This window comes from Danio rerio, chromosome 22 (genome assembly GCF_049306965.1).
Source record: "Danio rerio strain Tuebingen ecotype United States chromosome 22, GRCz12tu, whole genome shotgun sequence".
Lineage (NCBI taxonomy): Eukaryota > Metazoa > Chordata > Actinopteri > Cypriniformes > Danionidae > Danio > Danio rerio.
The window spans coordinates 39,807,334-39,833,647 of NC_133197.1; the positions used below are offsets into that span (position 1 = coordinate 39,807,334).

At 37.2% G+C, this 26,314-nt stretch overlaps 2 protein-coding genes across 7 annotated transcripts in view; one reads left to right on the top strand and one right to left on the bottom strand.

The window, feature by feature from the left end:
• Positions 1-26,314, top strand: part of psmd1 (proteasome 26S subunit, non-ATPase 1) — a 198,210-nt gene that overhangs the window by 37,917 nt on the left and 133,979 nt on the right. For 2 of the 5 annotated variants that reach the window (NM_201184.2, XM_017353144.3), the window contains exon 17: positions 22,845-22,959. The exons of the other annotated variants lie outside the window; for them this stretch is intronic. In NM_201184.2, coding sequence (NP_957478.2) covers positions 22,845-22,959 — 115 coding nt within the window. The remainder of the gene's footprint in view (positions 1-22,844; positions 22,960-26,314) is intronic. 5 annotated transcript variants of the gene reach the window in all.
• On the bottom strand, positions 1,379-19,161 carry htr2b (5-hydroxytryptamine (serotonin) receptor 2B, G protein-coupled). Of its 2 annotated transcripts, XM_068216368.2 has the most exons (4): positions 18,655-19,161; positions 17,690-18,125; positions 7,132-7,332; positions 1,379-3,246 (listed from the first exon to the last, which is right to left on the bottom strand). In XM_068216368.2, exons 2-4 carry the CDS (start codon positions 17,919-17,921, stop codon positions 2,348-2,350), a joined length of 1,332 nt encoding a protein of 443 aa, XP_068072469.1. In that variant the 5' UTR covers positions 17,922-18,125; positions 18,655-19,161; the 3' UTR covers positions 1,379-2,347.

Here is a 26,314-nt window from a genome sequence, read left to right on the forward strand (position 1 = left end):
AACATGTGTCTCGTGTAACACGCAGAGACAAGGTGTTATCCAAGGTGCTTAAATATGTCATGGAAGGTTGGCCAATGAATGTGGATGAAAATCTAAAGGCCTATCACTTGCGGAGGTTAGAACTGTCGGCAGAGAGAGGATGTGTACTTTGGGGCACCAGAGTTATAATTCCTGAAAAACTGAGAAAAATTGTGCTGAAAGAGTTGCATGTCGGCCATCAAGGGATGGTAAAGATGAAGGCACTTGCCCGCAAGTATGTGTGGTGGCCTAAAATGGATGCAGAACTGGAACAGGTTTGTAGAACCTGTGAGCCATGTCAGATGGAACAAAAGGCACCCCGCCAGGTTCCTTTACACCCCTGGGAATTTCCTGGTCAGAGCTGGAAGAGATTACACATAGACTTTGCTGGTCCTTTCTTAGGACACACATTTATGATTATTGTGGATGCATATTCAAAGTGGCTGGAGGTATTTAGAATGCCTAACCTTACTTCACAATCCACCATTTCAAGGCTGAGAAGGCTGTTTGCAGCATACGGACTTCCGGAACACATAGTCACAGACAATGGAACACAATTCACTTCGGAAGAGTTTAAAAATTTTATGCAGCAAAATGGCATTCTTCATTCCACAAGTGCCCCAGGTCATCCCGCTACCAATGGCCTTGCAGAAAGGTATGTGCAGACATTTAAAGGGGGAATAAAGAAACTTGCACACGTGACAATGGACTTGGAGGATAAGATCTCACTGTTTTTAATGCAGTATCGCACTACTCCGAACTGCACTACAGGGCAATCACCAGCCGATCTTTTCCTTAACAGACATGTGCGCACTCGGCTGGACTTTGTTCACCCAGATGTCACTGTTGCTGTTCGCAGGAAACAGTACCTACAAAAGTTCCATCATGACAAAAGGTCTGTGGAGAGATCATTCTCTGAGAAGGATGCGGTTTACCTTCGTAATACCACAGGAAAAGGGAACAAATGGGTTCCTGGAGTGATAGTAAAGCAAACCGGTCCTGTGTCTTATAACGTTCAGGGACAAGACACAGATGGCACTTTCAGGAGACATTGTGATCAGTTAAGACCACGGGTTGTAGTGGATGATCCTGTTGAACAGATGGACTGCTCTGAGACTGGGACTGAAACTTCCGTTAGACCCTGTGCATCAGAAGAGGAGGAACCGGTCATTTCAGAGACTTCTGAAAAGGACAGTGTAGGAAATACAAGCATGGCACAGGGTCTACGTCGCTCATCTAGAATTAGAAAGACACCAAAACGCTATGACCCATAATGCTTAGGAATTACAACTGTGCAAATGCAACCAAGTTTAAAATTTGCAATGGTCTCGTAATATACTAGGTTTAGTATTTTTTTTTTCTCTCTGCTGTTGTGTTAATGCAAGAAGAATTTAACAGCTACTGTTAGTTTTGATAGTAATGTTGTTGCATGTGCAGTTTTTTTTTTTATGTGAAGGTAACAGTAAATGTACTGTGTTTAAAAAGGGGGGTAATGTGATATATTGATGTTTGCATTTTTGTATTTGAAACAATGGGGACTCCGTAGTACGGAAGTAGTTGATATAGTTCTGGCAGTTTCGGTTGAAAGCAGAAAGTAAAGCTGTTGCTTAATACGGACGCTCCGACTCAAGTGTATCTTTTACAGTCAGTATATCACAAGCAAAGTGTGGTTTTACTTTACATTACAACTAATAGCAGAGACAATTCTTAAACCAACACATCGACCGCACATTGTCATCTTGTTAGTAATCAGTATCTGTAGGGAAGTGATGGTGGAAAATAGTAGCCTGGCGTACATTATATAGTGGTTTTACTAATTTTTATGGATGTGTAAATGTGGATTCTTGCATAAAAGTGAGAAAAATGTTGACATTTTTGGCTACATAGTTGTCATATAAACAGTTTTTAAACTGCTACAATGGATAACAAACCTCTGACCTTTATATATGGTCCTGTTAAATTTTTATTTTGGAATGGGTAACAGTTACAGGAACTAGCCACCAGACAACAAAATTCCTTTCAACTTCCCCTTTAAGGCATGTTTCTGGTTGCACTCACACCACCTGTAGGAACCCGGAGGATAGATTCTAGTTTGAAATTAGTTCACCAAATGGTGTTTAATGGTACTAAAAGCTAAAAATATTCTCAGTTCCTGTAATGCACAAACGTGCCAAAAAAAGTGCACTTCCACCAATAGTTATAGGAACTATGGAAACGTTCATACATTGGGTGCAATATCCTAGTGTTGCCATATTTCATTGCCTCACATGAGCTTTGTGGCCACTAAAAGACTATCGCACATCTCTTTCTTGGCTTTTCATGAGATCTTCTACACGTGGCTTACGTGTTCATCAGGTTTGCAGTCTTCATTGTCTGTCAACAGCAACGTGTCTAACATGATATTTGCAGACGTCTGCAGCTGCGTTGATCGATGCCTGATCGGACTCTGATAACCTACAGGGCTGATGCCATTCTTCATACCGTGTTTCATAAACCGCTTTGAGTTTTCGGTCACTGATGAACGAAAGGAGATTTTGCTTCTCCGTTGCAGTTTCGGAGTCCTCACGCTCTTGTAGTTACAGGTGATGTAGCGCCTGAAGGCCAGTCTGAACGTCCTATTGAACAGAGTATAGACCAGCGGGTTGATGCCTGACGAAACATAGCCCACCCACTGAAAGATATCCAGCAGCTGGTCCACTAGATTACCGTTGCACCTTTCACAGAGCACAGAAGTCACGTTAGTAATGAAGAAAGGACACCACATCACAACGAACAGCATGAATACGATCCCCAGAACCTTCGAGGCCCTTTGTTCATTGGTCAAGTTTTGCATGGACCTCTTTCCTATGGTGGACATCCTGCGCAGAGGGACCTCATCTCCTGTGATGGGATTGACGGGGTTCAGTGTTCGGTCTCTTTTTATTCCATTCGATATGACCATTTTCTCTGGTGAAGCAAGAACTGAGAGTTCCTGCTGGAAGACCGTGGAAATGGAGGGCCTCGCAGCTCTCGATCTTAAAAGATAGGCCTTTTTCCGCAGTACTTGGATTGTCAGCAAGTAAATGATCATCATGATTGCGAGGGGTATGAAGAAAGCCACCAAAGACCCGTACACCTTGAAGTCCCTGAAGCCCTCCGGCGACAACAAGCAGGTGTGGTTTTTGTTGAAGGTGATGTTCGGATGATCAAAGAATTGAAGCCCTTTGATTGGAATCGGTATCGCAATGCCTGTTGGAGAAAGACCAATCGTTAAATTGAGCAGAGAACAGGACTTAAATAAAACATTGACATTCATTGACTAAGTTGGAAGTGTTGAGTCTTTTTCTTGGAGATTCACTGTCCTACAGTGTTTAGCTAAAATCTGGGACACGCAAAGCTGACTCCTAAGAACTTGAACTTGTCAGCCGCATCCGGTCCAAAACCTTTGAACACACCAAACGAACAGCAAAGGACTGTAATTACTGTGCACAAAGATTTTTTTTTGTATGTACAAACATACAAACCTTAAAGAAAGCAGCATTTAGTACTGTTTTTCAAAGTACTTGACATTTACCAAAGAGGGGTTTACTCATGCAAATGTGTCTGATAATCTAATAATCCATGTCATTGGCAAATGTTTGAGAAATGCAGCTAAATTACATACAGCTTCTTGTTCCCTCTTAGTTTCATCACTTCAGTTTTGTTCTCACGCTCTGATTTGTTGCTGGAAAGCTGGCGATGCCTGACTTTGTTCTACAAGCTGAATTTGAACTCACCGAACAAACCATCCTGACAGACGATCGCCAAAGTCCGTATGCTGCCCCATGGCTAGGCCCACACGGAATCTGCGCGCGCAGAATTACACAGATTTTTTGCAGATTTCTGGATATTTTTAGCCCATTATTAATTCTATTTATTTACTTGAGTAAATGTGTAAATCTGAATTTATTCAGTTTTTATTCAGTAATTTATTACTTTTTATTTAATATATTAAGGTTTTAGTTATGATACTCCGCTGGATACTCCCAAAATAATTCTGCAGAAATTCACAGATTTTTACCAAAATTCTCTGCAGAAACAGCAAAAAACGTCCGCAGATTCCGTCTAGCCCTGCCCATGGTTGACCATTGGCTTGCCGTGTCCTGGTCTTAAGTCCTATTCTAACATATATAGCCAGGTGTGTTGAAGCAAGGTGATTTATAGCATTGCAGTACTCAAGACTGAACTTCATTCACCACAACGGAAAGAATATTTACATTCTCTGAATTGCTCAGACCCTCAGTCTTGAGTTACTCTGCTCAACTCTTCTTTTTTTTTGGGGTCACTGTCATGGTTCTGATTTAACCTACTCCTCCCTGGGCTCTACAACTCAACTACAGCATTGGTTGGAGATGAACATTCCGTTGGACACTCCTGGACTTGGTCATTGTCAGTCTTTCCTTTTTATAAACTCCTCCAACACAAATAGTTTTGTTTTGGCAACGGCCTTGGGTTTTTTTTAAAGAATGAAATTCTACTAGTTGATTGGTTGCCAGAACAGCTGGTTGATCGATTATTGCAGCATTCAAAGCTTCCTCAGGACCGTGTTATGGAATTGAACACTGGAATTTATAAACACAAAACTCATCGTGCACCCTAAAGAATGCTGTGTCACACCCTATGTTGGGTCAAATATGGACAAATCCAATGTTGGGCTTAATATCTTTGGTCAATCTTTACAATAAGGTTTCATTTTTGGTTAACATGAACTAATTATTAACAATATTTGTTCAGAATTTATTAAGTTCAACATTTTCTAATGCACTATTGACATCCAAATTCATGCTTGTTATCCTTAATTTGCGCACTCTGAGTCAACATAAGCTAATTATGAGCAACTTTATTTGCATTATGTAAACTAACACAAACATATGCTGCAATTAATGTATTGTTTATTGTTTGTTCATGTTAGTAAAGTTAACTGAATTTAAAAACACTCTTTCCAAAAACCCAATGATTGGGTTTGCCTATATTCGCCCTATGGTTGGATTAATACAACACAGCAATTTTTTAGAGTGTAACCCTAAGCTCCTGTTGCCTGTTTTCTCTCAGTAATACTGCTATGTCAGAAATGGAAATATGCGAAATTGTCAGTTCAACACAGACCATGAGCACCACATCCCTGTGTATTCCTGAAAACGGAGCACGTGGCCTGCCTTTCATGGTGGTGAATCGGCTTCAAGACTCCAGAACCGTGCGTTGAGCTCATCCAAACACCACAGCCAAAGTAATCTTCTCCACTGATGTTAACGAGCTGAAATTTCGAGGTGTTTACCTTCAGTCCACCCCCCCACAAGCCAACGTCAACGTATAACCGAGACCTAATCGTTAAAAGTAAATCGCTGCGCCTGTATAAATGGTCAGTCGATGACATGAGATAAAGGAGATTTATGCGTTTGCGACTTTTCCAGAGACTCCGAGTGCTGAGATCATCAATCGCTGGGGAGTTTCTGGACTGAGCTGATATGCCACAGTTTCTATATAGCTGTTTGTTAGATGCAAGTAATGGAACTGTATATTTAAGATCGTTTTTAAGTCTTCATCCTCTGGGTGAGGGCAAAAATTCAGCCCTGGCACTGTAGCCACACCAGCCTACATTACCATACCGACACAGCCCCACCCACGGACACACACATTCAGTACTTATATTGGTGTACAGATAGTGAAATAATATAGGCAGTACCATGTCATGTGTAATAGATATTTGAACACTTAATGTATGTGACTGGAAAAAAACAAACTGTATATATACAGTAAAAACAGTCTGTGAATCTTGTAGAGTCCGTGTGCTGTTTCTTTATACCTTCTAGTGCCCTCTATAGGAAGTCTGAAATTACTATAGAAATGGACCACTTGTTCAATAAAATGCCAAATTTTAGGGACATTACTAGCAAAACTATTAAGCAAACATCACGGCCTGTCACTCAAAAGCATCTCGTTATTGCTACTTAATTTATAATGTAGCCAAATTAGATTTGAAACCTTTCTTGCTGTATGAGCTGTTTATTTTGACATTCTTTTAACATCTAGGCTCGCTGTTGATTATACAGATTTATATTTTAAATACACTCTTTTAAGTAATGAGCTGTTCATCTTCTGTCATTGTGACCATCTTTTTGTAAATTATGTGAAATTTTAAGTTGCATCCACTCCCACATTAAAAAATACAATAGTAGTTTATAGCAATACTATCGTGTTTTAATGTCTATTATATAAAGATGAAATTCTATAGTTGTTATGGTATTGCAACAATAAACATAATTCAATACTGAAATTTTTTTTTAAAAATACTTAAGGTATTTACTCTAAAAAAGAATAATAATAATAAATAAATAAAAATGATAATAATTACTATAAAAAAAAAAAAAAAACGTGACCACGATCTCTGCCACTGGTGACATTTCCAGCCTGCAAAACAGCGAGATTCAGGAAGTGCTCGACTTCTGATGTATATTTTGAAACCAACCGGCCTTCGCCGATTGAGACAAATGCTTAACATTTATTATTATTATTATTATTATTATTATTATTATTATCATCATAATATTTACATCTTGCAAGAGATAAAAGCTGCCTGCATGTAAAAAAATAAAAATAATATTTTTTATTTATTTATTTATTTATTTTTAAACGACCGGCTCACATTTAATAAATGGTTCGGCCCTTCTGGCATTTGCCAGAATTGCCAGATGGCCAGTCCACCCCTGGGTTAGGGTTTGGCCAGATATCCATTTCACAGTATGAATAACAATCCGTTTAACAAAAGTAAATTGATCAGCTCTGTTTGCCAATACGGTTTAACTATCTTTCTTACATTCTCAAAATTACATTTGTTTGGGTGTTTATGTGTAAATGGATCTTGTGAATAATTTAGTTTATTATAGTTTTTAAAATAGTTTACAGAAATAACTGAATTTTAATTTTAATAGGGCAAGTAACAAATATTCCGCTAGCCGATACAAAAAAATCCTAAGCGTTTTACCCCTTAAAAAGTCATTCATAATGGTCTTAAAGTCCTAAATTTGACTTTAAATTTGAAACCCTTTGCAATATGCCGTCCTTCACCATGCACCAACAGCTAGATCTTTAACATACCTATGGAGATTAGCCAGACAAGTGCGATTTTAGCCAGCACTTTAGCTCTGGACTTGAACTGGCTGTGCTGGATGGGTTTTTTAATGGCTATGTAGCGGTCCAGAGAGATGGCACACAAGTGCATGATGGACGCAGTGGAGAACAAGACATCCAGAAACAGCCAGATCGGGCACAGGAAATCTGCAAGGGGCCATGTGGAGTCTGAAATATCAAAAGAAAATGAAGCATTAATCAGTGGGCTAGCAGAAATGCAAATGGGAGCAGTTCAGAGTCATTCTTGTGGTGGGAAACAAACACTTTTGAGACATCCTTTCAGCGTTATATCATGCACGCTAACTCCAAATGGCTTGCTAACCCTGATGAAAGCCATGCTGTGTTTTCAGAGAACTGTTTTCTTACTAAAATACTCTATATCACAGATCTTCCAAGGCTTTTTTGCTGATGTTTTTAGATTGTGCCTTTGCCACAACTTAGGATTCTTGACGCATTTAGATGTCGAAAAGAAATGCTGGACATGGATGTTAGAAAAATGCATTACTTTTGCATCTCATCTCGCATGTTAGTGGGTCTCAACATTTATTAAATAAATCGGTGCAAGCTTGAGTTTCGCAAAAATAAACAGTTCAAGAGATTAAACACTTGGGGGCTTTTGGACGATTCATCAAGCGCTTCAGTGTCTCTGTTTGTTTTAGTGGCAGACATGATGAAATGGTGGATATTTGACTTGGTCTTCGTCCCAAACGCTGTTGTTGCAAGTCTTTAAATGAGGTTGTTGTTTTCGTATCAGCAGTTTTTCGGATGGTCTTTTTCATGCTCAAGCAGAATATGTGAACCTAATTATTGACCTCATGGTAATTCAATGTTTATCATGGTGAAATTTCAGTCTGTCTATATTTCTATTGCTTTTACAATGTAGATTGAGTTAAAGCATCTTAACATGGTTGAAGAAAAGCTCAAATATTCCAGATCGTTCAATTGAAACCGGTTCAGTAGTATAGTATAAATGTAGTACAGTATAAATGTGAGTGTTGATGTAGTAAATTTGGTAAAAATCTACATCAAATCAAACATTTAATCCGTAGTTTTACTCATGGTATAATGGATATATGTGACCCTTTACCACATGAAGTGTACTTTTTATTTGTCAATTTGTTTAAAATAATTATTTTGATTTAATTTAAGACATGTTAAAGACAGTGTTGGAGATAGACTTGTCCTGGTTTGAGCTGCATTTCTACTAGTGTTGTTGATTATATTTGATAATTGTGAACATTGAAAGTACAGATTTTTACAGGTTTCAATCCATTATGTCGTTCCTTCTGGAAAGTACTCCAGTGATAATAGGGTAGGCCCACCCGGAATCTGCGCACTCAGATTTTTAGCCCATCGTTAATTCTGTTTGTTTACTTGAGTAAATGTGGGTAAATCTATATTTATTCAGTTTCTTTTACTTAATTTCAGTAATATTATTGACTAATGTGAAAATGTTCATCTGATTTCTGTACAATGCAGTTTGTGCAGTAATATTTTTTTTGTCTTTTACTAGATATATTATATGACAAACTTGCTTTATTTACCAAATAAAGTGAATCTAATTGGATTTGCATTTTAAAAATATAAGATTTTTTTTTTTTTCATATATTAGGTTTTAGTTATGATACTCCCAAAATAATTTGGCAGAAATCTGCAGATTTTTATCAAAATTTTCTGCAGAAATAGCAAAAAACGTCTGCAGATTCCCTGTGGCCATAGTAGTAGGTTAAATTTCAGGTTTCAGCATGATAATGATCTGCTGATTGCAGTGAAATCCTCTTTGGAGAAAGAAAATAGCTGATGAAAAACACAGACCGTTAGGAATGGCCTCCACAGGGTCCAGACCTGAATGTTATAGAGGCCCTATGAGATCACCTGGTCAGAAAAAAAAGATATGACAGTCTAAACCCAAAGATAAGCTCTGTTGAGTGCTAAAAGAAGCCTGGTTTCACACAGCACATTATTTGAGGAAATATCAGGATAATTAGAACAAAACAGTGCCAAGGGACGCCACGTTAAACAGACTTTTGCTTAACCTTCTAGGGCTTAGTGGCCACATACATGGACAGCACATTTTAGCTCTGAAGTGGCTATTTAAAATACTTTGAATGTTTTATGTTTTGTTACAGACATACAGTGTCATCCTGCTACTGTTTTGCAGCCTATGAAATGTCCCAAACACTATTTTACAGTCCAAAATGAGGAAAAAATTAGTTTTTACTCTCTGATAGTCAAAACATGTTCAAAACAAAATTCTATGTTAAATATGCATTTAAAAAATTCACGAAAAAGTGTTTTATGTAAATTCAGACCACGAGTCCACATATATGGACATAATTTTTCTCTAAAATACATCATATCAAAAGATGATACTTAGGTTTTTATTTTAATTGGGTTCAAATAAACCCAAACAGCAAAGAGAAATAAAAAATGCATGTAAAAAAAAACTCATTTTTTTGTAAATATTTCCTATATTTTTATACATTTATATTTATAGAGACTGATTGATTTTACATTGTGCCAAAGTTTTAGGCTAGCAAAGCTGGCGTAGTGCTTAGGTCTTTTGCTCAGTACTGTATGTGTACATTTCCAACACCATTTTAGCTTGAGTGGATCTAAACAATAATGCATCCATGAACCTGGATCTGTGGTTTGGAGAGCTTGTTAGCAGATGTTACCGGCATTAGTCAGATCGACCCTCTTCACTAAACAGATCCCCATAGAAGCTCCACAGAGAGGGGTGCATCATTGCCAGCTGGGCTTTTTGAAGTTTTCCAAATCCAGCTGTTTTTTTTTCCTGTTATTTTAGATCCGAATTAATGTAACCAGCATGACGGTCATGTTTTTAACACTCATATCTTATGTAACTGTTGTTGCTCAATAGATTCGATATGTTTAATCTCAAAATTGTTCAAACACATTTTCCATTGTTTGATGGAAAATCTAGTTATTTCAATAGGAATGCTCATGGTCTGGATATGCATCTGTAGACTCAACATGCAAGAAAAAAATGTGCATGTTAATGTTTTAACAAAAACATTCATGTTTTCCAATACTTCCAATATTCTTAAAGCCCCCACAGTGCTTGTTATGTAAATGAACAAACAAAATGTGTTAAAACCTTTCTGTTGTTAGTCTTAGATTTATCAGAACCAATATAAACCTGTTGTTTTCAAAGTGATTAGTTGACTTTATTTATAATAAGTGAGTAAAGCTGTTCCTTTTAAAGCGATTAGTTGACTTTACTTATAATAAGTGAGTAAATCTGTTGATTTTAAAGCGATTAGTTGACTTTACTTATAATAAGTGAGTAAACATGTTGATTTTAAAGCGATTAGTTGACTTTACTTATAATAAGTGAGTAAAGCTGTTGCTTTTAAAGCGATTAGTTGACTTTACTTATAATAAGTGAGTAAACCTGTTGATTTTAAAGCGATTACTTGACTTTACTTATAATAAGTGAGTAAAGCTGTTCCTTTTAAAGCGATTAGTTGACTTTACTTATAATAAGTGAGTAAATCTGTTGATTTTAAAGCGATTAGTTGACTTTACTTATAATAAGTGAGTAAACATGTTGATTTTAAAGCGATTAGTTGACTTTACTTATAATAAGTGAGTAAAGCTGTTGCTTTTAAAGCGATTAGTTGACTTTACTTATATTAAGTGAGTAAATCTGTTGCTGTTAAAGCGATTAGTTGACTATTTATATTAAGTGAGTAAATCTGTTGATTTTAAAGCGATTAGTTGACTTTACTTATAATAAGTGAGTAAATCTGTTGCTTTTAAAGTGATTAGTTGACTATTTATATTAAGTGAGTAAATCTGTTGCTTTTAAAGCGATTAGTTGACTTTACTTATATTAAGTGAGTAAATCTGTTGCTTTTAAAGCGATTAGTTGACTTTACTTATAATAAGTGAGTAAATCTGTTGCTGTTAAAGCGATTAGTTGACTATTTATATTAAGTGAGTAAATCTGTTGATTTTAAAGCGATTAGTTGACTTTACTTATAATAAGTGAGTAAATCTGTTGCTTTTAAAGTGATTAGTTGACTATTTATATTAAGTGAGTAAATCTGTTGCTTTTAAAGCGATTAGTTGACTTTACTTATATTAAGTGAGTAAATCTGTTGATTTTAAAGCGATTAGTTGACTTTACTTATAATAAGTGAGTAAACCTGCTGCTTTTAAAGCGATTACTTGACTTATAATAAGTGAGTAAATCTGTTGCTTTTAAAGCGATTACTTGACTTTACTTATAATAAGTGAGTAAACCTGCTGCTTTTAAAGCGATTAGTTGACTTTACTTATAATAAGTGAGTAAATCTGTTGCTTTTAAAGCGATTAGTTGACTTTATTTATATTAAGTGAGTAAATCTGTTGATTTTAAAGCGATTAGTTGACTTTACTTATAATAAGTGAGTAAATCTGTTGCTTTTAAAGTGATTAGTTGACTTTATTTATAATAAGTGAGTAAACCTGCTGCTTTTAAAGCGATTAGTTGACTTTATTTATATTAAGTGAGTAAACCTGTTGATTTTAAAGCGATTAGTTGACTTTACTTATAATAAGTGAGTAAATCTGTTGCTTTTAAAGCGATTAGTTCACTTTATTTATAATAAGTGAGTAAATCTGTTGATTTTAAAGCGATTAGTTGACTTTACTTATAATAAGTGAGTAAATCTGTTGCTTTTAAAGTGATTAGTTGACTTTATTTATAATAAGTGAGTAAACCTGTTGATTTTAAAGCGATTAGTTGACTTTATTTATAATAAGCGAGTAAATCTGTTGATCTTAAAGCGATTAGTTGACTTTACTCATAATAAGTGAGTAAATCTGCTGCTTTTTAAAGCGATTTTGTTTATTTTAAATGAGTAAACCCAATGATTTTGAACCTATTAGTTGACTTTAAAATCAACAGGTTCACTCACTTTTTAAAGTAAAGTGATTAGTTGACGTATAGTAAGTTAGTAAATCTATTGCTTTTAAAGCAATTCATTTACTTTAGGCAAGTAAACCCATTGATTTTAAAACTATTAGTTGACTTTAAAAAGTGAGTAAACCTGTTGATTGAAAAGTGATTAATTGACTTCTTTAAAGAGTCCATACTTGTTGATTTTAAAGCCATTAGTTGAGTTTTAACGTGACTAAACCCTGTTAAGTTAAAATCAATTATTAATTGACTTTACTTTTAAAAAAGTGAGTAAACCTGTTGATTTTAAAGCCATTAGTTGACTTTGCTCAAATCATTAAGTAAGCCCCATCGATTTTAAGGCAATTAGTTTACTTTAAAATTTAATAAATTACAATTAAGTCAATAAAGTATGTGCCTACATTTTAAAATTAAAATTAGATTAAAACTTCCAATAATAGTTTACTCACAAAGTCAACTTTTAAGGCAGCGCTTTTACTTTTAAGGAAAGTAACTAGTTGCTTTTTACAGTGTGAATCAGTTTTGTCTGATCTCATGTTGTCTGTAAGAAACATCATTGACGAGCGTTTATAAAACTGCTTCGTTTTCTGACATCATACATTCTGTTCCCAATATAGACCTCCAGGTATAACGCACCCTCTCTTTCTAAAAGTAAAATAAAGAGACACTCTGCTCTACCGCACTTTAGGTCTGCACTGCCAAGTCTCAACTTCCTCATGTAAATATTTCCCTCTTTCTCCGAGAAGTGCATCTGTGGTGTGCTCTCAGAGTCAGCTCTTGTTTTTATCCCTGCAGAGACTCTTTATCAAGCAGTGTGTCGATCTGTAGTTTAACTGAGTCCCCGTCTTCACCTGCTCCACAGATGTGGACGTGGCCTTTTTGCTTATACTGTTTTAGCAAGCACGTCCGTCCCTACACAGCAGTGAAACCTTTGAATGTCTCTAATTTGTAAGGATTGCTTTTATTTTGAAGATTACATTTAATTGCAAGTTATTATCTTGCGCATTAATGTCTAGAGTTACTGCTAAGGTGAAGCAGACGGCCGTCTCTGTGTGTGCGCGCTGTCCTGGTCAATAAATTGTTGCACTCGAACAGTGTGTATTATTGTACCCCCCTCCTCCTGAGGATTTAATTACCTGTCAGCGTTCATAACTTCTGGTAAATGTCAGCTTCAACTGTTTGGTGAAATCTTTCTTTGACTTTCTAACAAATAGTACTCATGGTCACCGTTAGGACCTGTTTGCTTCCTTTCTTAGCCTTGGAGGGCTTTTTTTTTCCTTTTTCATTTTTTCATGCCATCAAGAGCCCCTTTCACACAGTGATAGCAGTAAATATCTGGAAAATTTCGATTTTACGAATTTACGATTTATCGGTAAATTTAAAAAAGCGCTGTTCATACGGACGAGCACGTTACGCAATTTTTCCGTAAAAGAGCGTTCACACATCCATTCCAAAATAGCGGTAAATTCTGACGTTATTGACCAGAAATGAGCTCTAAATGGCTGCGATTGTATTTGTAAACATTTGACTACATTACAAACTCTGTGGATGGATCAGTATTGTGAACAACTTTGACTTTCTAACACTTTCGCATGTTGAGATGTTCATAAAATGTGTGTGCTGGCACTCACCAGTTGCTTTATGTGCATACGCTACGTATCAAGCAACTGCAGAAAGCAGAGCTTGAAGGTAAACAAACAACGGCTTATAAGCGTCTTATCGATAATTATTTACATAGTTGGCATTAAGAAGGAAGGTATAAACGTTATTTGACTAGTATACAGCAGCTAAATGTGTCTGGAAAAATTCTCAAAGGCTTTTAATTTCATAAGCCGCACAGACATGAATGCGTCGGAGTGTTCTGATTGGCTAAAGTAGACGTCTTACGTCAGCACGTTCTAGACGTGATCGCAGTCTTTGCGGCAATCTTCCTTCTGCGTTCAAATTATCGGTAATGTTACAACTTCTCTTTCCGGAAAATAGCCGGAACGAATATACCGGTATTTTCAAAAAGGGCCTGTTCACGCATACAGACCTTTCCGGAAAATTGACAGTCATTTTATGTGAAGGTCTGTATGTGTGAAAGAGGCTAATGTTAGAATTAACTCAATACTTAAGCCTCAACTTTATTTTTGGCAAAAACGTAAAGTTAAAAAGCCCACTTTTGTTATCTTTACATTGGGTTTTGTTGTTCCTCTAACCTCTCGAATGTTTGTCAAAAGTCTTAGAGATTTTAATTTAGTGTTATTTATATAGCACATTTAAAAACAACCATCATTGACCAAAGTGCTTCACAATGTCTTAAATTAAACTTAATTAAATAAAACACTATATCGTTTTGGAAAAACTTGACTCAAATTGAACGCAGAAGTATACAACTGTGTCTTAAGCAGGGTTTAATTTGTGCTGGAACAAGCCGGATCTAGATCCAGCACCTCATTTTACCAATTTTGCAATTCAGGCACCCCATTTTACTTATTCTGCACTTCCTAATGTCTTGCCCATGGTGAAATGACTAGGAATAATAAACGGCTGTAAATTGTCAAGCTACTTGCTCTACAAACAATTATGACATTACATAAAAGTAATACTCTTAAAAAAAAACACACAAGTGTGCAACATCTGGAAGCATAACAATCGTTTTTCAGCTAAGTGTCAATGGAGGGTATTGAAAGTCTTGAGTCAGTAAGGTTTCAAAGGCATGTGGAAGACTAAGGTCAACACTTTGTTGGAAATTAAAACTATTGAGGAATAATTTGGCCTGGGTTACAGTGGGATTTATAACTTTGAGTTGTTCAACAAAAATTCCTAATATGTTATTAATAACCAAACCATTGTTTTCTTGTTTTGTTGAGCACAACAGTTTTTGAAGAATGTTGGAAACCAATAGCCGTCGACTGTCATAGTAGCAAAAACAAATACTAATGGGAGTTGATGACTACTAGTTTCCAACATTGATCAAAATATCTTTCCTTGTGTACAACAGAAGAAAGTCAAACTGGTTTGTAACAAGTATTCGTAAACCTATCATTTTGGGTTACCTAGTCGTGCAGATTATGTTGTAAAAACTTAATCTCAGACATTATTTTACCTCTAATTAAACACCCTCATTATAAAACTCCTATGAGAGATTTCATGGAAGCATCTGTGAATTGATCGTCATTCCTTCACAAATCAGTTCCTTTAGTGTTGGAGAGCTAAAAAGTGATTGCTAATTCAGGGCACACAAGTTCTGGTTCACCTTAAGCAGTGTGAAGACCAGCACACGGAGGTTCAATAAATGTCATTGAGTCTAATTAATAAGGAATAATGGACCAACTGGAGCGTTCTGGCATCACGACTGAACGCCGGGCTGCCGTAAGAATGACAGCAGAAGAAGTGCCTTGGCAGATGTTGTGTAGTTTAAAAGTGGTGACACGTGTTTACTCCACAAATGTTTTGAAGAGTGTTTGACTGCCGTGTGTGTTCGCTCTGTCTGGACATGAAACATGGTCTCCATCATTCTGTTTAATGTACTTTTAGTGCTACCCTTGGAAACTTTGACTTTTGCGGGGTATTGATTCCATCTGGATAATAAATTGGACTGTCAAACAATCCTGAAACTTCAGCAATCATAGTTAAAGCAACATTCCACTTTAAAATACAAAAAGGCTCCTTTTACAGCTACACTAGAGTTAAACTGTTGAGTTTGACCATTTTTGAATGTGTTCAAGCGATCTTCGTGTCTGGCGAGTGCACTTTTAGCTTGGCTTTGCATAGATCATTGAATCGGATAAAACCATTAGCATCTTGCTCAATAATGACCAGAGTTTACATTTTTACTATTTAAAGCGTGACTGCATCAGTTGCTAAGACCAACAGACAATCAGTAGCTATTTTCCAAGCGAAAAAGGCTAGGACAGGGGTGGCCAACCCTGTTCCTGGAGAGCCACCTTCCTGCAGATTTCAGTTGCAACCCATATCAAACACACCTGCCTGTAATTATCACGTGGTGTCCAGGTCCTAATTAATTAGTTCAGGTGTGTTTGATATGGGTAGCAGCTGAAATCTGCAGGAAGGTGGCTCTCCAGGAACAGGGTTGGCCACCCCTGGGCTAGGAACTACAAAAGGAACTTTGGAATGATAATACACAGACAATCAGCTCGCTTCAGCAAGGGGTGGTGTTGGTGAAGCTGAAAATTTGGTCCCATGTTAAGTCAATGGGATTTTTCCAAGGGACTTTCACCATTGTAAGTTTAGGGTGCTCTTTTGTCCCAGGGGTGCAACTTACACCCCAGTTCAAAATGTAGTTTTACACAGCTTGACAACCCCTTCATTTTTTTTAAGATCATGTTTTTCTGTAAATAGTTGGTTCAAAGTTATGATGGGTCAAATTTCGGTCCCATGTTAAGTTAATGAATTTATTCCAAGGGACTTTCACCATTGTAAGTGCGATAGTTTGGGGTGCTCTTCTGTCCCAGGGATGCAACTTACACCCCAGTTTAATATGTAGTTTTACATGGCTTGACAACCTCTTCAATTGTTTAGGATCACATGTTTCTGTAAATAGCTTGTTCAGAGTTATGATGGGTCAAAGTTTGGTCCCATGTTAAGTTAATAGAGTTTTTCCAAGGGACTTTCACCATTGTATATGCGATAGTTTGGGGTGCCCTTCTGTCCCGGGGTGCCGCTTACACCCCAGTTTAATATGTAGTTTTACACGGCTTGACAACCTCTTCAATTGTTTTGGATCACATGTTTCTGTAAATAGCTTGTTCAGAGTTATGATGGGTCAAATTTCAGTCCCATGTTAAGTTAATGGAATTTTTCCAAGGGACTTTCACCATTGTAAGTCGATGCAAAAGTTTGGGGTGCTCTTCTGTCCCAGGGATGCAACTTACACCCCAGTTTAATATGTAGTTTTACACTGCTCGACAACCTTCTCAAATAAGATTACGTGTTTCTATGAATGGCTTGTTTAGAGTTATGATGGATCAAAGTTTGGTCTCATGTTAAGCTAATGGAATTTTTCCAAGGGACTTTCACCATTGTAGGTCATTGCGACAGTTTGGGGTGCTCTTCTGTCTCAGGGGTGCAACTCACACCCTAGTTTATTTTTTAGTTTTATACAGCTTGACAACCTCTTCAATTGTTTAAGATCATGTAGTTCCAGGAATCGCTTGTTCAGAGTTATGATGGGTTAAAGTTTGGTCTCATGTTAAGTTAATGGAATTTTTCCAAGCTTTTGGGTTTTTGGAAAACTCAACGTTAGACCAGTTGGAAAAGATCTAGCAACAAACAGTAATACAGAATATAGTTTTAAGCCAACTTTTGGGCATTAGTAGGAGATATGTTTATTCCTAGAAAAATAATGTGTATATATATATATATATTTAAATAGCATTACAGACAACACATACTATAGAAGTCAGTGGTTACAGGTTTCCAGCTTTCTTCACCAAATCAGCGTTCAACACAAAGTCAAAGAGGTTTGGAACAGGTAAAGGGTGTGTAATTGATGACAGAATTGTAATTGTTGGGAGAACTATCCATTTAAGTCTGGGCTAAAGTGTAAATTTCAGCATAATGCTGGAGTGTTCCTGTACGTTAACTTACTGTAAAGCACTGTGACCAAAGCGATGGGCATCACCAGCAGTCCTACCAGCAGATCAGCCACAGCCAGAGACATCAGGAAGAAGTTAGTGGCGTTCTGGAGTTTTCTCTCCAGCGACACTGCCAGAATGACCAGGATGTTTCCGCCGATGGTGGGAACGATGACCAGAAGAATGAGCAGCGCTGCCCAATGCGAAGGCCAATCCACACTGTCTGTTTGCCTGACGTTAGCCATTCTGCCTTGGGAAGTTGTGCTTGTAATATTTCTGAGGGCTCGTCCAGCATTGTCACAGACTCTCTTCGTTCAGGGCAAGTGAAGCACTTCTGTTTGCTAGCGAAAATCCAGTTCATCGAGCAAAGGAGTTTCCATAGAATTCCTCCAGAAATGATGGAATCAGAGTCACGTGGTAGATGAGGTGTTGCCCATTTTTGCTCCGTCCTGCAGATGTAAACATTTATAGTGAAAGGAATCTGAGAATGATGATTCAGATTTCATGTGATTAGCAGTACGTGTTCCAGAGCATGTTCGTAATTAAGCAAGGAAGCAGCTATCAGGGATGATCTGTGAATGTTGACCATGCGCAGTCATTTGTGTTCCTATCTAGCTCAATCAGTTGGAGGCAGAAGACTTCATAAACAACATTTCTGTTTTCGAAATGATTACGCTTTCATAATTACATTACCTCTCTGAAGCTGCTTCTTCTGGCGTAACGTTACGTAATGTGAATTATGAACTATTATGTGCAATGTGCTGTCGATTGTATGTAATATTCACCATACTTTGTGTTATAGAAAGGAAGTTGATGCTGTAGAGAATTAGCAGGAACTTCTATTTAAGAAGCTCTGTGAAGCTTATCCATCCACTTTATTATTTTGTCTATAAACTATATTGCTTTATGTTATTACTATACAAGCAAAAATACGTTTAAGCTCATTCCCATCATGGAGGAAATTGATGTCTTACTTGCCTTGAACTCCAATCTGAGTATTTCCTCCACATTAGCTTAACTCCATATTATTCAATCCGTATTATTAATTCCGCTTGCTGGTTTTTCTTAAGTGAAACAAGCACTTTGTCACAATAAACCGTCTCCTCGCCGTTTATACATAAACACAAAGTACAAAGAAAACATTGTGGTGTCCAAATTTTTGGTGGGAAAATAATCCAGATATCATCTCAATCTTCGTTCTCATACTGAGGAATTTCCTTGTCGTGAAGGAGCTGGACGAATCCCCAGATCGTCTCCGCATCACCTATTGTGATCAGAGGTCTGAAACTTCCACATGTCTTGTAAGCCGTGCTTTTCATTCTGCCTCTGCACGCTGACTGGCTCTGGCTCTCCCTCCTTCTCTCTCTCCCTCTCTCTGATGAGTTAAACCTGGAGAAGCAGATGAACGTCTCCACACCGGGGTGTTGCCAGTGATCATGGGGGGTCATTTTCTGCAGTGCAACTGAGCTGCGGTTTAGATTTGTCAGTCACCGGCTTGGTTTTTTGTAGTATATGGAAGCCTGGTTTTGGAATGAAAAGCGGGGTGAGGTGATTTTATCTTCAGAATTTGGACTTTCCTTGGTATTATTTTTTCATAAGCGAGTTCACATTGGCTTTTTTTCTTGTAATTTTGACCCTTTTTTTCTTATTTCAGAGATATTATCACACAATTTTAACTTTTTTCCTTGGAGTTCTGACTTTTTCTTTTTAACTCTCTTGGATTTCAGAGTAAAAAAAGGCTATTTGGTCAATTTTACTTGGTCACAAGACCTTTAACATCCCAGTCTTAATTCCTAAGGCCCTAATATAATTCAAACAATCGTTTGTAGAAGCTTCTGCATGCCTAGTGCATGAGTTTATACACCTGTGGACATGGAAGTCATTGAACACTGGAGTTCAATACTGTGAAACCGGTGTCCCCAAACATTTGGCTGGACATCACAAATCTGAGTTGTGTTTTATAAATCGCTTGCCATCAAATTGTTAGCAACTAAGGGCTTTCTCAACACTCTCATCGGAAATATGCAAACTTGCCCTCGGTAAAAAATAAAAGGCTTGCTCTTCCTGTTTAAGCTATAAAACTCAAAAGCCCATTGAGCTTCTCTCCAGACCTGAACCTTGAAGCACCCAGCTAATATTCTTCAGGTGTCTGTAAGTCCAGATGTTGCAGGATTGTCCATTAAAGGATATTGAGAGGTGAGGTTCAGTGGACGACGGACATCCTTTTTTTAATACTCATCCATTTAGGGTGACTCCCACTTTTGCATTAACCTATTTTATTCTGGATTCACCACATAAACCTTTCTCCTCCTCCTCTTCTTTACCACTGTATGCTCAGTGTAGGTCTAGACACATCTGTTTTCCACCTTGCCATGGTGAAGTCAGAGGTTAAAGCTGAGAACTCCAAAAACTGTTTGTATATTGCACACATTAGGAGACAGAAGTCTGAACACACCGACTGCTTGAAACTATTTTATAAGTGATGGGATAATCCAAACTTAAATTAGCCATGAATGCAAGTGTGAAAATTGTGCTGTTGAAAAAAAAAAGAGATGTTTTTGGAGGGTCTTTGTCCTCTTCTTTTGCTGGTTTGTCGGATCACATCTGGATAAGGGAAACTCTGCGCGTTCACTTCTGGAGTGTGTCAAGCTTCGTCTTTTGTTTATTAAAGTTCACAAGAAAAGAATTAAATCAGACGAAACAAATTTCAGAGGGAGCTTTTAGTGAGAGTTTTAAAAGGCTGTTAGGTATTAGCGAAGACACCACAGGTCGTAAGGGTTTTACATAGGGGTGTCAAAATTAGTTGTTTCTTCGGTGCACCGCGATGCAGACGCGGACAATTCGGTATCGATGCAGTAATAACCATAACCGCTTATTATGTACTGACGTCATTTATCTCCTATGCGCTCTGTCGCGAGGGAGGTGAGCGCCGTTATTTACAACACTCAGCCAACTCAGGGCCGGCCTGTGGCATAGGCACCATAGGCAAATGCTTAGGGCGCTGTATATCCAGTGGGGCGCCAGAAATGAGCGCGCTTCAGTTGGTTTTGTTTTCGATTTTCCTGACACACTTTCAGTTATAGACGGCAATAACTCAAAAAACGCTTACCCTAAAAAGATCTTAAGTGTGTTTCCTACAGAAAGACAAAGCTGGTTATGTTTCACAGCTGTCTTTCTTTTTTTCGCTCGACATTACGAGCACTGCTCCGTTTAAGCCCTCGCAGTCTGCGTTTACTTTAGCCGGCAGAGCTCGCGCTGAGAGGAGCTCTCTGTAAGGGACCGTCGGAAAAGTGCTTATTTTTAAAAAAAAAAAAATTTTTTCCCGTTTTTCTGCTCCGCTCAGCGCGAGCTCTCCCTGTTACAAGGGCTTAAGTGTGTTTGTTTGTGTGTTTGTTTGTTTGATGCTGTCCATGTTTGTGAATGTGTTTGAATGAGAGACAGTGTGTTGCTGTGTGTCTGTGTGTTTATACAGACAGCATGTTATAGCCTCCCCCCTAAAATATAACACTATATATGGAAAGCATCATCAATGCACCGTGATGCACCGAGATATCAAATTGAACCGAATCGATGGCATGATAATCGTAACCGAACCGAACCGTGAGACCAGTATAGGTTCACACCTCTAGTTTTACATATGTTTTGATTACTTTTTGGCGTCAGCCTTTATTAGCATAGCTTTTACAATAATTATCCTTCCAAAGCTGCTTTGCAAAATGCTCAGATTATTGAGTTGCAATCAAAATCAGGAGTAAGGATGAACAAGAGGTCAGAGGTTTATTTTCAATCAAGTAATCTGATCAACAAAATAATTAAGGGAAACACTTTATTTTGATGGTGCATTTGAGTATTACCATACGTTCACACCGAAAGCGGCGAGAGCGTCCAAGGTCGATCTGGCCGCCCTGGCGACAACGCTGTTTGCCTTCAGCTCCGGCGGCGAAAGCGTCAAATGTCGCTACATTGATCTCGTATTGGGGTCATATGTAGGGGTTAGCATCCTTGCTTCAAGTCCTTAAAATACCTATTTTGTATACGATTTTACAATTTTGTTTATAATTGTACATATTGGGCTTTTTCCAGATGCATTAGTGCTTTTCATCGTACTACATTGATTTCTCCTTGAATGGCTATAGATTTCATGGTCTATAGATTGGCTGAATTGGTCTAGCAGCATTAAAAAGAGCATATTAAAGGCAAATCCGAGAAAAAAAAGCCTCTTAAAAGCCAAACGAGTTGTCAGGATTAGCTTGAATAAATGGCAGCGGGTGGGCATAAGACTCGAGGTAAGATTTGTATTTGTTCAGAAGGTTCCCAACTTCATCAACATTGAAACTGCATTTCCCAGCCTGCCAAATTGGGTTGATATCCAGCGCAACACGTTAATTCCAGCCTGATGAAAGATTAAGTCAAATCCGTTTTTGTTGGCCGTTGACATTTGTATGCGAGCGCTAAGTTGTGGATTAGCTTCCCACGGAGAAGGTTTGGTTATGGGAATGATGCTATTAGACCCAATTACGTTAACGGTCTCTTGTTAATCTGGACTTCAAGTCACTTCACAGTCACATCCTAGTACTGAGGAACATCCATGCACTCTCACACTACGGCCAATTTTGTTCATACTTAAACTAAATGAATGGTTAGGTTTCCCCTCTTTCAGTGACTTCGTGCTATGGCACGTCTTAAAACCTAGTCTCAAAGGATGGCTTGATGAGGAAAATGAGGCTGTTATTTAATTATTTTATTCCTAGATGGGCATTTAGACCTTCAGGCTATTGCGGTTACCACTCCTGCAGACTTAATCGGAAGCTTTACATGGTGTGAAATCTTTCAAGGACGTTTGTCTTTTACTATAAATAATGTAATCTCATTAGGCCTAACGTTCCCATTCCATATTTTAAGGCTAGTCATAGTAAACACACGTACATGTACTTAACTAATGGAAAACAAAAATGACTGTCCTGCAGTGTTTTTTATCCATTTAGCATGGTTTGACAATGTGACGAGAGTCTGTGCCTCACTGTAATAGTTTCCTCTGCATAAACGCCGAACAACGAACTAAAGCCTCGCATTCCTACACCCCATCCAAAGGCTTACTGTCAGAGAAAATAAACGCTTTTGAGAAATGGATGGTCGTTTCTTCAAGTGCGTTCTGTTTGTGTCTGCAGGACTCCAGAACAATGTCCCAGTGTGGTTTCTCTGCTGTCTGAGAGCTACAATCCTCACGTCCGCTACGGCGCTGCTATGGCTCTGGGCATCTGCTGCGCTGGCACTGGAAACAAGGTGAGCTTTCAAAAATAATCTGTAGATTTGCTTGGCATCCCCGTGCGTTTGATGACTAGCTTTGGGCTATTCTTAAATACTTCTTTTAGATTGTCACTGAAAGTTCATATATGGTCTTTTTTTCAGCCAAGACATCCATTTAGATGTCTGTTTTTTGATATATATTATTTGATGTCTATTATTTGATGTCTATCATTTGATGTTTATTAGATGTCTATTATTTTATGTTTGTTAGATATCTGTTAGATGTCAGATCTCTTTTTGATGTCTATTAGATGTCAATTAAATGTCAATTATCTGTCTGTTAGATATCTATTTGATATCTATTAGGTGATGTCTATTATTTTGTCTGTTAGATGTCTGTTAGATCTCTGTTAGATGTCAAATATCTTTTTGATGTCTATTAGATGTCAATTAAATGTCAATTATCTGTCTGTTAGATGTCTGTTAGATATCTATTTGATATCTATTAGGTGATGTCTATTATTTTGTCTATTAGATCTCTGTTAGATGTCAGATCTCTTTTTGATGTTGATTATTTGATGTCTATTAGATGTCAATTATTTGTCTGTTAGATATCTGTTAGCTCTCGATTTGATGTCTATTAGATTATGTCTATTAGATGTCTTATTTTATGTCTGTTAGATATCTGTTAGATGTCAGATCTCTTTTTGATGTCTATTATTTGATGTTTATTAGATGTCAATTATCTGTAAGTTAGATGTCGGTTAGATCTCTATTTGATGTCTTATAGATGTCTATTATTCTGTCTGTTAGATGCCTGATCTCTATTTGATGTCTATCATATGATGTCTATTAGATGTCAATTATTTGTCTGTTAGATAGCTGTTGGATGTCTGTTAGATCTCTATTTGATGTCTATTATTTGATGTCTAATAGATGTCTATAATTTTATGTCAGTTAGATGTCTGTTAGATCTCTATTTTATGTATATTAGATTGTCTATAAGATGTCTGATTTTGTCTGTTAGATATGTTAGATGTCAGATCTCTATTTGATGTCTATTAGATGTCAATTATTTGATGTCTGTTAGATGTCTGTTACTTGACGTCTACTATTTGATGTCTATTTGACATCTGTAAGATGTCTTTTTGATGTTTTTTAGACTTTTAAACAAAGTCATAAAGAGTCATAATACTGAGTTTTTCCTTTCACAATTCAGATATTTTCTTAGAAGTGCAAAAATCTCTCAAATGTAAGCTTACAGGCTAACAATCACGTTTCCAACATTTAGTTAGGCTAAAATTGCAAGATGCAAAGTTCAAATCTCACAATTTTGATTTTTTTTTTCTTCTCAGAACTGCAGCTTTATGGCTCACAAGTGCGAGTTGTTTGACCTGCCAGCAGTTACAACTTAATTTCTCACAGTTCTGTTTGCTTAATTTTGCCAAATAACAAGATACAAAGTCAGATGAGGCTAGGTTGAATAATACAGCAATTTATCAATGCTACCATGTGCATTTTTAGCACCGTTTCAAATGACACACTCCTTTTAGCCCTTTATCACGTAATGTACAGTAAATGAAAACTTCTGGATCTAAATGCATGTGTTCTTTTAAATCAAGACACAAGCAAGTATATGCAAGGTGTCGACCTTTTTCTAGTTTTTGCTCTTCCTAATATATTGTTTCAAGACTAAATGAAAAGGTAATATAATAGATTAGTGCACCCAGGAAAAGCCTTTACAGTTTTTATTGAAAGTATCTTTAACTTCTTAATAAAAGTGTATGAAAGTTGTCCTTTTGTGTATGTTATCATTAAAACAAGCAAACAAATGTCCTCAAAAATTGCTTGGAGTGATGTCAGAAGCACAATTTAACCTAAATAAATGAGTCAAACCTGTTTTGGTTAAATAATCCTTTATAAAGCTGTCATTTATCGATTCTTTTAGTTATTTTTTCTAGTTTTTACATTTTTTATTAAATTAAAATGTACTATTGTTAAAAGAAAAGTTCCACCCAAATATGAAATTTCCCCATAATTTCCTCTCTCTCCAATCATGCTCCGTGCATATAACCGCTATATGATTTAATGTTATGATATTCATAAAGTTTCTCAAATCTGAGTAGCTGCCAGTCAAGATGATACATAAATAGTGGAGTATAACTAAACTAATCGCTGATAACCATCTAACAAGTAATAAATAATATAAAAACAACACTTTAAACTACTCCGACTGTGTTCATATGACAGTCTGAAAGTCCTATACCCTGAGCATTGCATGAGGGAGAGTAAATTCTGCTGTAACTTTTTTTTTATTGAGTGAACTTTTTCTTTATTATTGTTATATTTTATTAAATAATGCAATAGCCAATGAAGCTGGTATGGCTGTAAACAGAAATACTAGCTAATTTAAATCTAGATTAATGTCTGGATAGGTTGCACAACCATTATTCCACCCAATTTGTGGTGGTGTTGTTGCATTTGTGACCATTTTAGTCACAGTCTGGAGGTCTGATGTGACTTTTAAATGTTAGCTGGCTAAAAATGATTGAATAAGCCCATGAGGCAGCTGAGCTGGACCCAGGAGAGAGCATTTTGAGCCATCTTACAGCACTCCTGAGTGATGTTATTGGCTCTTTTGCATGCTCAGGTTGGTTCTGCAACTAATTGCATTACCAGTGGAAGAGTCACAGATGGCGCATTTGCCACTTGAGTGGAGATGAGATTAAATTGGGAAAACCTTGGACGATGTCCTAGCCATTTACCACTCGACTCTTGAGCTGGGAAAAAAAATTGCAAAATGAAGATTGGTCTTGACCATCTAACTTCTAACAACTCTAATCCAAATCCCTCTCAGGTGCCCAAATACAGTCATTCTGTGACGATGCTGGGAAATCAGACTCTCTTTAAAGCCAAGATCTCCCACACTTTTTTTAAAAATGGGTCACCAATTCTGTGATTTATATACCTGGGTGTTTTTACTGCACTATAATTTGTGCTCTTGCTGGGACGCCACATATAATGCTTAGTACAGTTGCTTCGACCCTTTTTGGGCTCCATCTGTCAGACAGACTCAGCCTACATACACTGACCGCTTTATTTAGGATGAAACAACTGCTGACTCGATGGCAGAAGTATGCATAATGAGATGCTGTATGTTGTGTAATGCTACCTTAGCTTTCAGTTATCTGTGTGCCAGATTTGCTATTACGGGATCTGTTTTCAGTGTACTTGTTATTCAAAAAGCATGGTATCACTTTCAGCCTCAAGGAGACTGCTCGCCCCAAAATGAAAATTCTCATCATTTGCTCACTCAAATAGTTGTACGTTTATTTTAATTTCTGTCTTTTGTTAAATGCAAAAGCCTCCTTTGACATTATTAGGAGCAATG

Excerpts from the sequence above, each read along its gene's own strand:
- htr2b (XM_068216368.2), bottom strand. The coding sequence starts at position 17,921 with ATGGCTAACGTCAGGCAAACAGACAGTGTGGATTGGCCTTCGCATTGG. Across the intron at positions 7,333-17,689 it reads TTTGGTCACAGTGCTTTACA|ACTCCACATGGCCCCTTGCA; the intron begins GTAAGTTAACGT and ends TTGATATTTCAG. Across the intron at positions 3,247-7,131 it reads TGTCTGGCTAATCTCCATAG|GCATTGCGATACCGATTCCA; the intron begins GTATGTTAAAGA and ends TTTCTCCAACAG.